The following is a 15213-nucleotide window of genomic DNA, read 5'->3' as shown; positions in this document are numbered from 1 at the left end:
GCCTACAGATTTCCTCTTCTCAGCTGAAGCACCCACCAGCACAATTAGCCCATGTAATGGCCAGTTTGTGTTCTTGGATTCAATTTCATTGTGCCATTGCTGTGAATCTAAAAACCTGGGACAACAAAATCAAGATCAGTACATCTCTCAGGACTGTGGATAAGGGCTGAAACAGAGGTCTTCCTACCTGGTGGACAGTAAACCATGCATCAGACAGCCCAGACTAAAAGGTGGTCAACCTGCAGCATAAGGGAAACCTTTTGTGACAAAAAGGATCCCTGAAATAAGGCTAAAACAACCTCAGTGTCAGAGTAAAACATGAGCTTGAATAGCAGCATTGCGAAAGACTGACCAGCAGTGAGTGATGTTAGTTTGCGTAAGTTACCACGGCAGTTTTAACAGTTAGAAAAACAAAACTCCGCAAGCAAGACGTGATGGTTAACCTCAGTTCTTGTTTCCAAGGTGTTTGATGATAGAGCTGCAGAGAGCCTACCAAACACAATACTGACCCCAGGAGCTAGATTAGAGATGAGGTACACCAAAGCAGTAGGGGACCAAAACCTAGACTCATGCAGAAACCCAACCCATTTCTCCCAAAAGATACAGACAAGTCACTGCATAATTGGAGAAACAAGGCACTGAGGTGACGAAGAGAGATGAGTCTCACTTTTGTTATGAAGCCCTTGAGCTCTCAGAAGGAAGAAAACCATGCAAAGAGGAAGCAAGGAACATCTGGAAGGGATTTCCACCTCTACTTAGCTAGCTTCTGTTTCTTTTTGATGCAGCTTCAGGAGTGGAATGTCTCATCAACTCAACTGGGTACTAGGAACACTCCAGTCCCAAGAAATAAGGAGAGATGGGAATAAAAATATGCTTTGTAAGATCAGGACAACCTTTCCTGGGAAGATTATGAAGCAAATCTTGGAAGCTACATTCAAAATAAAGGACAACAAAGTGACTGGCCACAGCCAGCATGCACAGGCAAATTCCAAGGGCCAGCTGTGTCTGACAAATCTGATAACCTTCTGTGACGAGACACCTGGCTTCGTGGATGAGGGGAGAGCAGTGGATATTGTTTACATTGACTTTAAATGGCTTTTAACACAGCTGCCTGAAAAATCTGTATCACTACATTGCTGAACTATGGATTTGTTAAGTGCATAGAAAATGGCAGGATCACCAGGCTCAAAGGGTTGTGATTAACAGTACTGAGTCCAATTGACAGCTGGCTACTAAGGGCATTCCTCAGGGGTCAGTCTGGGGCTAATATTGCTTAATGCCTCTATTAATGACCAGAGGAGAGAACACATCCCCAGCAAGTTTGCAGATGGTATCAAACTGTGGGAATGAGTTGATGCTCTGGAGGGCAGGGCTGCTACTCAGAGGGATCTCAACAGGCTGGAGAAATGGGCTGACAGAATCCTCATGAAGCTCAACAAAGGCAAATGCAGTTCTGCCCTTGAGCAACATAATGTAGTTTGGCCCCATTCCGACTTAATGGTTTGACTAGAGACTTTCAAAGATGTCTTCCAACCTAAATCGTTCTGTGATTTACATGTAGGCAGCTTCCTGGTTACAGAGGACCAGACAATTTTTTTTCAGGTTCATTGCATCTGCTGAGATCAACACAAGTCACCTGTAAACTCACATGACATACTCTTCTCTCATACCCCTCTTCCTGCACACTCTGCTTACACTGAGACAGCAAAAAAAAAATTAACTGTAACATTATAGAGAGCAACACAGACGAGACATGAAGAATATGCTGTTTTTTCAAGACAGTATTTCATTCTGCCTACCCTCACGTTAGCCTTTGTTTTCTTCAGTGGCTCCAAGACTCATTTCAAGCTACTCCTTTGGGGAAAAGTGGGGAAAAGGAAGGCGAGAGGAAATGATTCAGTTTCTGACCTTCTTCATAAAAGTCTAATTGAGAAGATGGCTGCTCACTGCTTCTTGGTCTAGTGACAGCTCTTGGTGCATTTGAATTTAAAGCAGCACATCTTATGGTGTACCAAAAGTGCTAGAATCTAAAACAGGAAATTACATCAGTGGAGGTAACCTTCTCTGACATTTCCTTCTGTTAAGCTCTCTAACAACTCAGAGAAGCAAACTAACAGCCATGGGAAATCTATGCTTACATGAGCTATCTGTGCATTCATAATGGAGTTTAGCACTCGTTTATCACTTCATGAAATTGAATTTAAAAATACAAGATACCAAGCTTAAAAATATGTCTTTTCTTTTCGGAAAAAGAAACGTACAGTCAGATTTAAGTGGATCTACAAGAAGACACTCAGCTATCTTTAAGAAAAGTAAACCTTTGCAATGCACTGCATACAAAGTTTTCTATCTGGCCAGAGCCAGTGAGCAGGGCAATCTGAAGTGTCTGAGAGAGCCTCAGTGGCTTTTTTTTTTTTTTTTTTTTTTTTTTTAAGTTTCCACCCTGTAGGCAGAGACGCTTGACAAGGCATGCAATGCCTTCAAGATGCAGGGCACTAGGTTAGTTCTTCTGTCTCACTCTTGCACTACAGCCAGAGCTCAGCGTGAGGCTGGTGTAGGAACAGTGGGCAAGGGCAGTTCCATGGAGGGAGTCTCAGTCACTTCAGCTGGACTAGGCTTGCGAAGCTCCAGTTTCTCAGTGAGCTGGTTATAAAGCTCCTTCACAGCTTCTCCACTCTGTTGAATGAGAAACAGGGAGGGGAGAAACAGAAGAGTCATACTTCATTCCAGCTAGAGCACTAAATATGCAATTACCACGAATGTTTTAACACAAACCAATGTACAAAGAGGAAGTTACAATGTAATTAAGACATAACTTGGAACACTGCGAAAGCTGCTATCTGAGCTGAACACATGTTCCATTAAATTATGTCTGGGGAGGCAGCTGCTTCATTTGCAATTATTTCTTCCTTTCTCATGCTTCTCTTCTTACCTGCTTGGTGGGTTCCAAAGCCTTCTGGAGAGACTCTAACTTGGCAGGAGCCACTTTATGATGGAGATGAAGCAGCAGTCTTAGGACATGTCTATGTACATTCTCCTTTCTGCAAACAGCAATTTTAAAGCAGAATAACTGATATAAACAAACATGGTCTTACTTGAGAAAGAGAAAGCTAAGCAATAGTATTAGAAGGATACCTTACACACCCAGAGACTGAGAGCTTTCTTATAATTTGCCAAAACACCTCAGAACTGCCTGCATGCTACAAAATGCTAAGCCTGCCTTAGATCTCCAAGCAATTCATATAATCATTCAACAGCGGTGGACTAACTATAGCAGCTATGAGAAAGGAAGGACAGATTTTAAGTACAGACTGTATTAAGTGGCAGCAGCTGGTCTCTCTGTTGGCCAGGCCTTATGCACATTCAGGAGAATGTCTGTGCCTCAGTATACGTGGAGGAAGTGGTAGCAGCAGCAGATTCTGCTATGCTTGAACAGCAGTTCTAGTCACCTTTGGGGAAGCATTCTGGAGGTTAGATTTGCTCTGAAGGCCACCAGTTAAACCACACTGACTTTACAGAATTAACAGATAAAAACAAGTTTTTTGTGTGCAGCTGATACTACAAAAAGCTGAAGTTAACCTTTTGTATTCACAGCAACTGCAAACCATGAAGAATACTGTCTTTTGTAACCCCATTTTGCAAACAAGAAACTTACAGTTTAGGTAATAATTTATAATCAACACATTTTTTCAGTTAAAAAAAAAATCACAAAACATAAACCTTTTTTTAAAGAAAAAATGTTATTGGGCTAATATTTCCACTATATGCTGAAAGATTAAACAATAGATCCAAACAGTACAGCCTCTCTCCGCTGTCTCGTAAACTCACTTTTGTTGAGAAACATCAGATTTACCTTGAGCATGCAGTGAGAAAAAAGCCATCAAAGAGACTGGTGCAGAACTCCTCAATTGCAAATTCATCACCCAGCAGTGTGAGGTTACCAGTGAGCAAATGCAGAAAAATATCACTGAAGGCCAAGTCACTGAACGTCTCAACTGCACAACACAAAAGCAAAGAGATTAAGATTGGCAAGAATGTGCCAGACCCTGACAACACAGCAGCAGGTGTTCCTGCCGAAAGCTTTGCAGTAAACTTTCCTTCACTGACTTCTGCAAGATGTAATCCATGCAGGTGGCTACGACCTTCCAGATATAAAAATACTAAAAACAGTGGGGGTGAGAAGAGTTTGTGGAAAACCCGTGTCTGCACCAAGACTCAAGTCCCACGTAATAGCTGACTGTTGCCAAAATCACAAACTCCCCTAAAAACCTTCTCCACAATCCTCTCTGCTCATGGCCATGTCCACCTCCTTGTGCTTCTTAGACCCCACAGTGAGCAGATGCAAACCACTTACCTGGTGGAAAATTCCCCAGCACAGATGAGCTCAGAAAAGTGTCAAAACACCAGAGGTGGGGGAAGGCAAGGAGTGGAGACATGAAACCCCCCCCCCATTACTGGCAGCAGCAATTCCTAAGATTAATTCAGAGCTCTTATTAAACTTAACCTACAGAAGTCAGTGAAGAAGGTAACCCCAGGGAGAAGTTTAGGGATGTCTTTGGTCTTGTTTTGTTACAAGTTTTTTCACTACACTGCTGAGTCCCACAGATTTCAAGCCATATACAACTACTGTGAGCTGCAGAAGAATTAAGCCACCTGCTGTTTTATCTTTCAGTTTCACTTCAAATAGCTCTCAGCTAATTTCATTGTTAATACAATCTTTGATATAAAGAACTTCTGAACTTCAGTCAATATGCCTAAATTCTTGGATCAGCAGAAAAATTCCAATTGCAGACAGAAATAAGCACATCCTTTTGCAGGGCCTTACAACTAAGTTACCAGAACAGCCAAAACCAAAATGCAATCTCTTTGACTTCAAAAATCACATTGACTTCAGGTTCTTCTATGCCTTCTTCTAGCTTTCCAACACAAGGCAAACAGTTATAGAGTAGAAGACAAGAACAAAACTCACCCAGTGCCGGCAGAAGTCTAAGGAAAGCATTCTTGTTCCTCTGTTTAGTGATGTGAAGGATGTAATATAGCCCAATCTCACAAGCTATTCTGTTCTCCTGCAAGAATCTGTTATGGCCCAAAAAAGGCTCTTAATCAATAAAGCAAGTACAGATCCAAAAAAAATAAAAATAAGAGGATTTAAAATTCAGTGTTGGGTAGGAATCAAGCAGTTACTGCAATAGTTAACCTCAAACCTGACGAGAAGCAGCTACTTGGTGACTGAGTAAATCACTATATCCACTGCCACAATCCAAAAAAAGTACCATTTGCCCTGTCTCACAATCAAACAATCAGATTTGATTGTGAGCATTTAAAATAGTATTAACAATAAAAAGTTCTCATTCAAAATGAGATTTAGAACAGGCCTAAAGACTTAAACATGATACAAAGTCCAATTTTGTTTTGTTTTAAAGGTTTCCCAAAGGTCAAATACCAATGCTGCAATAAAGCAGCTGTAAGTACGCCTCTACTGGGATACAATATTCATTCTGGATTCTGACACACAGATAAGAATTTTGCTCAAAATTAGTGCAAGAGCTGAACACAACTGAACATACAGAGGATGTTTGTTTATCTTGAAGTCCCTGGAGTGATAGGTTATCAACAAAGAATGAGTCTCTGTGATAAAATGCTAATCTTACAATCTACACCAGCACTCATTAGATAGCAAGCATGGGCAGATGCACCCAAGTTAAATGATATCACTCAAACATTTATCATGCACTGCTTGCGAAGCTACGTAAGCAGTATATTTGAAAGCTGTAATACCAAATACTTTCATATACACCATGCAGAAACAACAGTCGTATCAAGAAACATTATTTTATGTAAGTAAATCGTATTTGAGGAATCATGGTGGAAAACTGTTCTGCCAATGGATAATTTCAGCCTTAATTAGTTAGAGCTAAATCATACCCCAAGAAAGTCTTCATTTTACCACATACGCTGCTATTTCCTGTCAGCATTGGCTGACAGGATGTTTTGCTTTGGTAATATGACTAATGTGTATAAAATTGGCAAGGCAGATTACGTACTTGGTGAAAGCTTCAGGGATCGCGCTGGGGTAGGGAATTGGCCCCTTCTCTTCTGAAGGCAGTTTCTGATCTACATTGAACGTGTGGTCGTCCACCACAAAAGACATCAACATAGGCAAGAACTTCGTGATCAACTCAGCTTCCTTAGAAGGACGAAAGAATAGAGGGGAAAAAAACAGTATATGCATCAATCAGTTAATGCCATCTAAAAGTCTCAAGAGTATTTTAACAAATATTGAGCCAATATTATGATCCCCATTCTAAACTTAGGAAAACACCTTTCAGACATCTAGTTCCTTTCAACCTGCTTGAAAACTTCACTTCCACGTGCTCCAGTGGTAATTAGGAAAACTGCAGTACATCACCACATCTAAAGATGTGCTCCTGCTCAAACTCTTTGAATTGACAATTACATAATGTGTATTTCTTCAGAGATATCTTTTCCAGTATTTCTGCAAGCGCTATATAATAAGGATGGTATCAAACTGCTTTTATCAACAATTGTAAATTCTTTTGTTCATTCCCTAAACTGATTGAATAGCAACAAGAAAAAGTTTGTGTGCATCTCCCCTCCACACACACTGGCTCTGTAAGAGACAGATCAACCACCTGTGTTGTCCCATTCACAGAACGGGAGGCTACCGCTTGTGAAATCACAAATAGAACAGATTTTAAATACAGATGTGATTTCCTTTAGAAGAAAGCTTCAAAATTTCTTTCCACAGGATTCAGGAGAACACTTCCAATGAGCTGCAGGATAATCATAGTGCTACTAGAGTGTCAGTAATCTTTACCATTACAGTCTGAGTATTGATGCACACTCCTCCCATGGTAAATTTAAACATGCAATCAGCCTGCAACACACATCTTGGAGACTTCAACCGTCCCTGAGGGATGCTTTACACTCCAGAATAGAAACATCAAGTTTCTCTTGAGAAACTGTACTACTGTGCAACACCGTGGTTGGCCTTCCCACTGTCAGCTGAATATATCTGCTCCCAGAGCTCATTAGGGCTGCCTATAATATTGGCCAAAGGAACAACACAGAGAAATTGCCATTCAGTAATTCAGCAGCTGAATGTAACCCTTACATAAATCTACTGTCACAGAGATCTGGAAGGCAAAAATATTTTTCCTGTCAATGAGAAGGTACCACACTGTTACCAAAGCTTCACAGCAGCCTCCAAAATGCTGCTTTCTCATATAAAATCTGCTTTATAAACCTGTCATTTGGGTGGAATGTCCCAGGAATAATGAGCAATCAGTGAGAACAGTAATAGAGCGAGAGATCAGATTAAAAACAGCAAATGCCAGACATTCATGGAAATGAAAAAGTATGTAAACAAGGTTTACAGTGTGCCAGTTGATTTGCTGCTCTGTGAACAGTTACATTCTTTTTCCATGAAAGCTATAACGAGACGTATGCAGAAAGCTGACCTGAATATTGAAATATGCAAACAGAAGACAAAGAAAACAAGAAACAAATCTAAAGAAGGCTCACCATTTTTGGTTCCTTGAAGACTTGGCTGTCAATCATGTCCCAAGCACCTTGTCCTAGAGACAGCATCCTAAGGAGCAGCAGCAGATCTGGGCTTTCCTCGAATTTTAAGAGGAAGAAAAAAACAGCTATTTTCATCTTCTACAAGTTGTATATATGGACATTTATTTGAAAGTAGTAGCTCAGATTCAAATTTCTCCTGGATTAAAGATTGCTGGTCAAAGATTGCTGGAGGCAACCAGTTCTCTGATTTAATTGACAACTGATTGCTCAAAGTGATTCAAATAGCCGCAAGCACAAATCAGCCACACCCAAGGTCTTTTTTTTCATAACATTTTATAAAGTGCCAAGAGTTATGCAGCCATTCTGATCACGACACTGTTTTCAAAGGTGTCCAGTCAAATTAGCATAATGAAATACAATGTGTGACAGGATGAATCACAGCATCTCAACAGAAGCAAGTAACAGAAAGACTATGTAAGAATGATATCAGTTTATCATTTATATCATGCCCTGAAACCAAAACAATTTTCAATTTTAAACTGTCATGAAGCAATTATTTAATCCAACAATGAAATTTGAAAATCCCAGGGATGAAAAACAGCAAATGCCTCGTACTGTTCAGGCTCCTGTAAGGCTAGCCTCCTCTTAACATTTAAGTACCTCCTGCAGATACTACTCGCAGGAAGTGTACCATATCAGAGCCAACAGACCAGAGCAGTGTAAATTAACCCATCAAGTTTACCACAGCAGGGAAGAAGTGCTGCTGCTGTAAGACAAATTGCTGGAAGGACAAAGCAGGAATATGCACACAGACATAACTCTTAGGACAGAATAAGCCAGACAGAGAAGTCACTGCCAGTTTGGAAAGCTTAAAAATACCTGCCTCTGAAGAGCGCACATATAGAGTTCTAAGTTAAGTGCTACGAATGGAAAGGTGGTATTACATTTCCCCTATTTCAGTTTACACATGCATTTGAGAGCTTAGCTGTACTACCTCCATTGTGCCAGTCTCTGGAATTTGATGATGAATGCCACTCAATTTAGGCTCTAGCAGTATCACATCAAGCACACAGGCTCCCCATACTCACCCTGGGTAAGGTGTCCTGCCCAACCAGGTCTTGTAGGTGCCTTATGGTACTCAAGGCTAAGGTGTTAATGGCAAAGGGATCACACAAGATCATAGATAAGTCCCTAAAAAGAAGCAAAATCAAATGTATGTCACGCATGGCAACTAATCTTACAATCTAGTTCTGCATCCAGCTGTAGGACACCAACTTCTAGAGGGCACATTTACACCAGCATGAGAACTGAGTCTATAAAGTATCAGATGGAGTATCAAGCAGTGTGTGTATGTTTTACATTTTTATAACTATATACATATAGTTACAGTATATATAGAAAGAGAGAGAGATATATAGATTCAGGACAAATATTGTAGCAATAACCTCACTGTAATAACACAAAAATGTGAATTTCTAGCTTTTACTACCTATCAATCTGATGAACATTCTCTAGCCTTGAAAAAAACACCATGAATATTACTTCTTTTGACTTGAAAGAGGAAGTTCTCTGAAAATGACTACTAAAGGTTTTTTGCACTGAAATGAAACAGGTGACCTCACAAAATCAGTTGCCAGGCCATGAGGGAGACTGTAACAATCACTGAAGGATGGTAACGTAAGCAGTATAAATTGCATCATGTGAGCGTGCCTAGCAGAATGATGCCGATCAGTGCACTGAATCGGAGCATATGGTAGGACTACTGGTTGTTACGTGGCTTCAAGGAAGGAAGAACTAACACCTAACATACCTGTCAGATGTTGTGGCTGTTAGGAACCCATTTTTGATTTCTCAATAAACAGCCTAAAACAGCTTACCCCAATACTTGTTCCTGTCCTTTCTTCACTCCGTCCAGAAACCCTTGCAACTCACGAGCTCTCTTGTTGTCCACAAACTTCTCACGAATGCAGGCATCAAGGCACCAGGTGAACTGTTACAAAAAAAAAAAAAAAGAAAAAAAAAGAAAAAAAAAGAGAACACTTTATGATAACCACAGAAATTAATCTAAACTGGCATAAAATACATGATGTCATAGAAAATAGGCTCAGAATAACCTCCAAATCTCTAGAATTAATATCCTTCATTAGTATACTAATATATGGTAACAAGCTGATCACAAATACAGAGGAGGTCAAAAATACAAGCTTCTCAAAAGAAGGCCAGAGACAGAGATGTAAGTTCAATGGATACCACTTTCTCCCCCCCACACACCCCGAAAAACACACTCCCTGGTAATTAAGGAATAAACACCTATAAAATATACAACTGCCTAGTACACCCGATCAGTGTGGAGTTACAGAAGGAGGAGGTTTATACAGAAGCAGCATCATTTAGCAGTAAGAACGTGGGATATTTTAGCCACAGCAATACCACTCCTACCCTTTAAGGAAGGGATAATGAAAGTAGAGCTGCCTCTCCTTTATAATTTCATTATCAAAATGGAAAGACAGTTGAGTGAAACATTTTATCCAACCTAAAATAAAGCGTTTTCCCATTGTGAAAACAACATACATTCATCAACATTTCAGTTGTCATTTTAAAATTAAAAAAAGACAAAAATCTGTCCAAGTTTTCTGAAATGCTTTCATCACAGCATACTTTCCTCACATCAGTCACTGCATTGGAAGTGGAAAGAACGAGGTCACTAAAAATGATCTATAAATAAAACAAGAACTGCCGTCTTGTACACAGTCCGGGTGCGCGTACTGGTTTTGAGACTCTTGACCAGAGGACATTAAAGAGCGTGCAATAACATTTATCATCACTTTAGTACCTATTCTCTATAAGCAGAATACACGTAAAACTTAGCATGTCCCCCAATATTTTAATAGTTTAATGTTTCTTATAATTCAAGATCCGAAGTACTTAATCAGTTACACACATAGTCTGTTGATAGATGGAGTGTATCACACTACAGGCAAAACAGGGAGGGCAGTATGCTTTGATTAAGAACCTGGGACTAGCTAACGTTTTTGATTATTGTTGCAGCATCTGCATAGGTCAGATTAGACACTACTTTAAACACTGCACAAGTACCATAAATTTGAACGATTTATGGGTAATGAAATGAAAGCTGCTGGTTAACCAAGATGAAATTTTCACCTGAAGTTCCAAGGAATATAAGATGACTTTTGGATTCAAGTTCTGAACTCTCTTCACAGAGAGGAGTCATCTTCTCTGAGCTGAAGACCTACAGGGCAGCAGGTATGCACAACAGTGGGCGAAACAGAAAATTGTCCAGTAATACTCCTATCTGTCCAACATGCTTAATACCTTATGACATGGGTCAACGGTGCAGATTTCACTGATATCCAGGTCATGCAGCGACATCAGGAGCTCTGCTCTTAGTGTGCAGTAATGAACATTCCTTGTCCGAAGGAACAAAGTTCTCAGAAACTGTAACACCATATCGTAGAGCTTCACATTCTTCCCAATCATCTGGGTCAGCTTCTGAACCACCTAAACCCAAAGCAGAAAAATGTGCACTCACTATCAAGAGATCCTGCTACCTCACAAAAGACTTAAAAGTTAATTCTTTTACATGATTTATCAAGTCTGAAACATCCACATTGAAATGAGTTCCTTAAAAGGATATTTTATACCAGAATTTCCAATAGTGTTTATTCAAGAAATGTTCACTAGCTATTTCACAGCCATTATGGAAGAACAAACTTTTAAAAAATGTCTCTCTTTACAAGTGCTTCAATTTGTTTTAGTAAAGTGTTCAGTTATGCAAAAGGGTAGACAGCAGTACTTGTTATTAATAATAAAACTTACAATTACTGTAACACGGAAGGAAATTCGCTTTTCATTGGAAGGCTTTTTGTACTTCCGTCTACCTTTAGACAATGATCATGAGGATGAGGTAAATCTGCAGCATAAAAATCTCAAGCAATTGCACCAGTGAACTTACATTAAAAGCAGGCTCTTGAAAGTAAATCAGATACAAGCCAAATCCCTCAAATAACAGATGCGCTACCTTCTCTGATATTGGAGCTTTACACTGTCTTATCACGGTGATTTGTTAGCATCCTCAAGGTCCTTACAGAAACTCTAGCATTTCCCTTTTGGAGCAAAAGCCTCCTGAAGTAATGGGATATATTATAGTTGAGCCAATCTAATAGTTTGCTATCACCAGAAAGGGGAGAGACTCACTCCTCCTAACAACTGTGACACTGTCCTATCCCAGCTCAAGCCTACCTGTGTGATCCAGCACACCTCCTTGCAACAGCTTTGGTGCTTGCTGATCTCTTTGTTGAGCAGGTTCAACTCACTAACTTGGAAAACTACTTACTGTTCTTATTTGCTAAGGTTTCTGTGGCATTTACTGAGCTGAATCAGCTCACAGAAGGGTGTGATAATCGCCAGAGCTAGAAGTAGGGAGGAGAGGAGCAGGACCTGCCCTTCCAGTGGCAGTGTTGGATCAGCTCAGCCACCTCAAGTACTTCCATCCATCTTTTCTGAAGGCCAGCTTAGCTACAATTTTCAATGCTCCTTTCCATTTTTATAAAAAGAAAAAAAAAAGAAAAAAAACAGAAAAGATTTTGTTTGTCCTGCTAAAGAAAAAAAAGATTTAAGATATCCAAACTGATTTGATAGAGATGTTCAGTCTTCAGAATAACTGAGGGATATTAAAGCCAGATTGAGTGATAAAGGCAACCTAGAACATTAACAAATTATCACACAGCACTGATTAACTATTAAAATAATTCCTGCTGCTTTGATCAAAGTATGTAAGCTGGCTTTTCTTGTAAATTATTTGTCCATTCAATCAACTTGAAGTTAGTAGCAAAGTTGGGGAGGTAAGACAGACTCTTGATTATTTGAAGTTGACAATAAAGTTAACAAATTCCACTTGAGAACATGTTGTAAGAGGTTTCCTTGTTCTTACCTCTCCTTGACGTCTTGTTTTGGGAGATGGGCTGAAAAAGTTGTGCAAGACAGAAATATCATTGCTGAAGAGAATATTTTCTTTCTCCAGAATGTATTGCTTCAGCAGCGGAGATACTTCATCACCAAAGAGGGCTTGGTTATCCTGCCAGATCTGGCGTTTTACCTCCACGGCACATGCTTTATACAAATCCTTGTCTGCCATTACTAACTTCAGCTTCTTTTCAGGGACCTATAATCAGTTTAGCAGTTACCAAAGTATAGAGCAGCTGAGTTACCTGACTGTCCAAGCAACAGGTTATTGACTACAGAAGACATCTAAATCACAGTCCGAGACAGTTTCATAATTTGCACAACAATGCTATTTAATAAAAGGAAATATCACTGATTCACCTTTTGCCTCCCCTATTCCTGTAACAGTAAGCCAGTCTTAAGACACTTAGTTCTTATAAAACCAGATAATACACCAAGTTTTTCATCTTTTTTTTTTGTCTCTCCAAAGAGGATAAAAGGCTTGATTTAAAACTATGAAACTAAGTTTTAGGGTGATGATTAAAAACTCAGTAGCTTTAAAAATTCTAGTGGCAGTTTTGAATCCATTGCCTTAGGCACAATATGATGCTTTTAACAAAGCTGCTCCTTCTAGGAATCTTGCTTCATAGACCTTTATCTCTCCTGTCCACCTCTAGTTGTATTCTTCAACTCTTATTTTCCATTTGCCATAGATAAGTATAAGTCAGCTATGAAAAAAACCTCCTATTGCTGAACTTGACTGTTTTTAGGAAGCTCCATGTATTGAATAAAGAAGAAACAGTCTTCTCTAATTATGAAAATGTAAAATGCTTTTTGAACTGATCTATTAAATTGCTAACAGATACAAGAATGAAATAAATCTTTACTTGTTTCCTAACAGTGAACAACAAACCTATAGACTGTCTGCAGATGCAGCCCAGCTAAGAGCACAGCTAAGGGAAGCTACCCAGCAGAGATGTGATAGAACAGGCCAACTGCAGCAGTGCTTTTACCTTGGGCAAATGCTTCATGACACACATTACTACAGGCTGTATGGAAGGCATCTTGACCAGGGAAAAACTCTTCTCTAGGAGATCTTCCAGCTTCTTGTATCTGAAAGTGGATACATTTAAAGAGACTCTAAGCAATGATTATCAGGAAAGGACCACAGTGACTCATCTCAAGGCCACTGCAACTTGTGCTCCCAGAATCCTAACTCTCACGCACAAGTCACTTGCCTACAGTAAGTGCTTACAAATGGATTTTCTAACTCAGCCCAAAGAACCAACCAGACTGCTCACACACCTTTCCTCAACTTTCCCTTCCAAAGCAATGGCCGAGACCCTCTCCAGCAGCTTCTCCCTCAGCTCATCGAACACCGACTGGTGAAACTCGAGTCTGGGGGTGCCGTGCAGGTCCAGGAAGGGCAGGGCCGACTGCAGGGAGGGCAGCAGGACTCCATTTTCCGTCTGCCAACACAAACACCGGACAGGGACAGAGGGCTCGGTTAGCTCGCTCCGCTGGCCACAAACGACAGCACGGAGCGCTAAAGCTATGCTGGCTACGGAAAAACAAACACAAAATAAAATAAAATAGAAAAAAAGGGAGAGAGAGAAGGGAGGAGCCCCAGGAGCCCCCTTCAGGCCTTCCCGCGCCGCCCTCGCGCACGCAGCCGGCCCGCTGCCGCCGGCCCTCCCCGCGGCGCCCCGCACCACCTGGAACTGCTCGATGGCCTTCAGCGGCTCCGTGCAGTTGGTCAGCGTCTCCTTGAGGTCCTCGCCGTTGGCCACCCCCAGCTCCTGCAGCCCCGCGTACATGGCGGCGCCGCCGGGCCCAGCCGGGCCCGCTCCCGCCACCGCCTCCCCCCCGCCCCCCGGCTCCCCCGCGGCCGCCGCGGTCCGTCGCGCTCTCGGGTCCCCCGGCTCGAGCCGGTCCCTCACTCTTCTCCGCCCGCCCGCGCCGGCCTGCGGAACGCGTTGCGCCGCACCAAGGTTCCGCGGCGGCGCCTGCCGTGCCGGCCCGGGCAGCTCCCGCTCCTCGCACGCCTCGAGCTCGGCCGCCAGGGCGTGCGGGGCGCTGCGGGGCTCGCTGCGCCCCCGCCACGGCGAGCCAGCGGGCCCTGGGCCTTCGCCGCCCCGGCGCCACCGGCTGCAGACGGCTGGAGCCCGAGCTGCGGCCCCCGGGAGGGCGGCCCAGGCTCTGCCGGGCCTCGGGGGGCGATCTGTGCTTGGAGCGTTGCTGTGCAGGGTGCGCGCTCCACGCAGCTGGCCGTATTACCCGCAGCGTGACCTGTCGCTTTATTAGCCCGGTGCTCAGGGTGGGCTGTGACTCCTTGGCTGATTGCTGACAGAGGCTCATGGAAACGGGAAATGCAAGCAAAACTTGGGAAAGGAGAAGTAGCCTCTCCTCTTCCGTCGTTTGACCTTCACAAGCCCCTACTTTAGGATATTTGTTACAAAACGGATAACAAATTCCTGCTACCCTACTTCCTTCTAAGATCTGCAGACATGCTCCAGGATTATTCTCTTCCTCATCTGGCTGGAATTTCTGGTTAAATTCACTCTCAAAAATCAGCTCTCTTACACGCTGTCCATTGGGCACAGAACCAGGCTGCAATATTTTCCCTCCTGACAGCAGGGGAATGTTTAAGTATGTGGAATTTCACTCTCCACTCTGCACACAGACGGCACTTCTTTGAGAGGAGCG

General features: G+C 42.0%; 1 protein-coding gene across 1 annotated transcript; it reads right to left on the bottom strand.

Moving 5' to 3' along the window:
• Positions 1–2222: 2222 nt before the first annotated feature.
• On the bottom strand, positions 2223–14354 carry NELFB (negative elongation factor complex member B). Its single transcript, XM_062590804.1, has 13 exons — positions 14223–14354; positions 13813–13976; positions 13521–13620; positions 12497–12727; positions 10879–11064; positions 9423–9535; positions 8634–8736; positions 7546–7641; positions 6045–6187; positions 4970–5076; positions 3854–3995; positions 2933–3041; positions 2223–2676 (listed from the first exon to the last, which is right to left on the bottom strand). The coding sequence occupies exons 1-13, from the start codon at positions 14322–14324 to the stop codon at positions 2539–2541; spliced, it is 1734 nt and encodes a 577-aa protein (XP_062446788.1). The 5' UTR covers positions 14325–14354; the 3' UTR covers positions 2223–2538.
• Between the last annotated feature and the right edge of the window lie 859 nt (positions 14355–15213).

Source organism: Rhea pennata, chromosome 18 (assembly GCF_028389875.1).
Source record: "Rhea pennata isolate bPtePen1 chromosome 18, bPtePen1.pri, whole genome shotgun sequence".
Classification (NCBI taxonomy): Eukaryota; Metazoa; Chordata; class Aves; order Rheiformes; family Rheidae; genus Rhea; species Rhea pennata.
This window is presented reverse-complemented; position numbering and strand designations above follow the sequence as displayed.

What these genes read in the sequence shown, in the direction of transcription:
- NELFB (XM_062590804.1), bottom strand. Translation starts at nt 14,324, where the DNA reads ATGTACGCGGGGCTGCAGGAGCTGGGGGTGGCCAACGGCGAGGACCTC. An exon ending in CCGTTGACCCATGTCATAAG is followed by an intron (nt 9,536 to 10,878) that starts GTATTAAGCATG and finishes TTTTTGTAACAG; the next exon opens with TTCACCTGGTGCCTTGATGC. An exon ending in GGCAGGACACCTTACCCAGG is followed by an intron (nt 7,642 to 8,633) that starts GTGAGTATGGGG and finishes TTAAAATTCGAG; the next exon opens with GAAAGCCCAGATCTGCTGCT.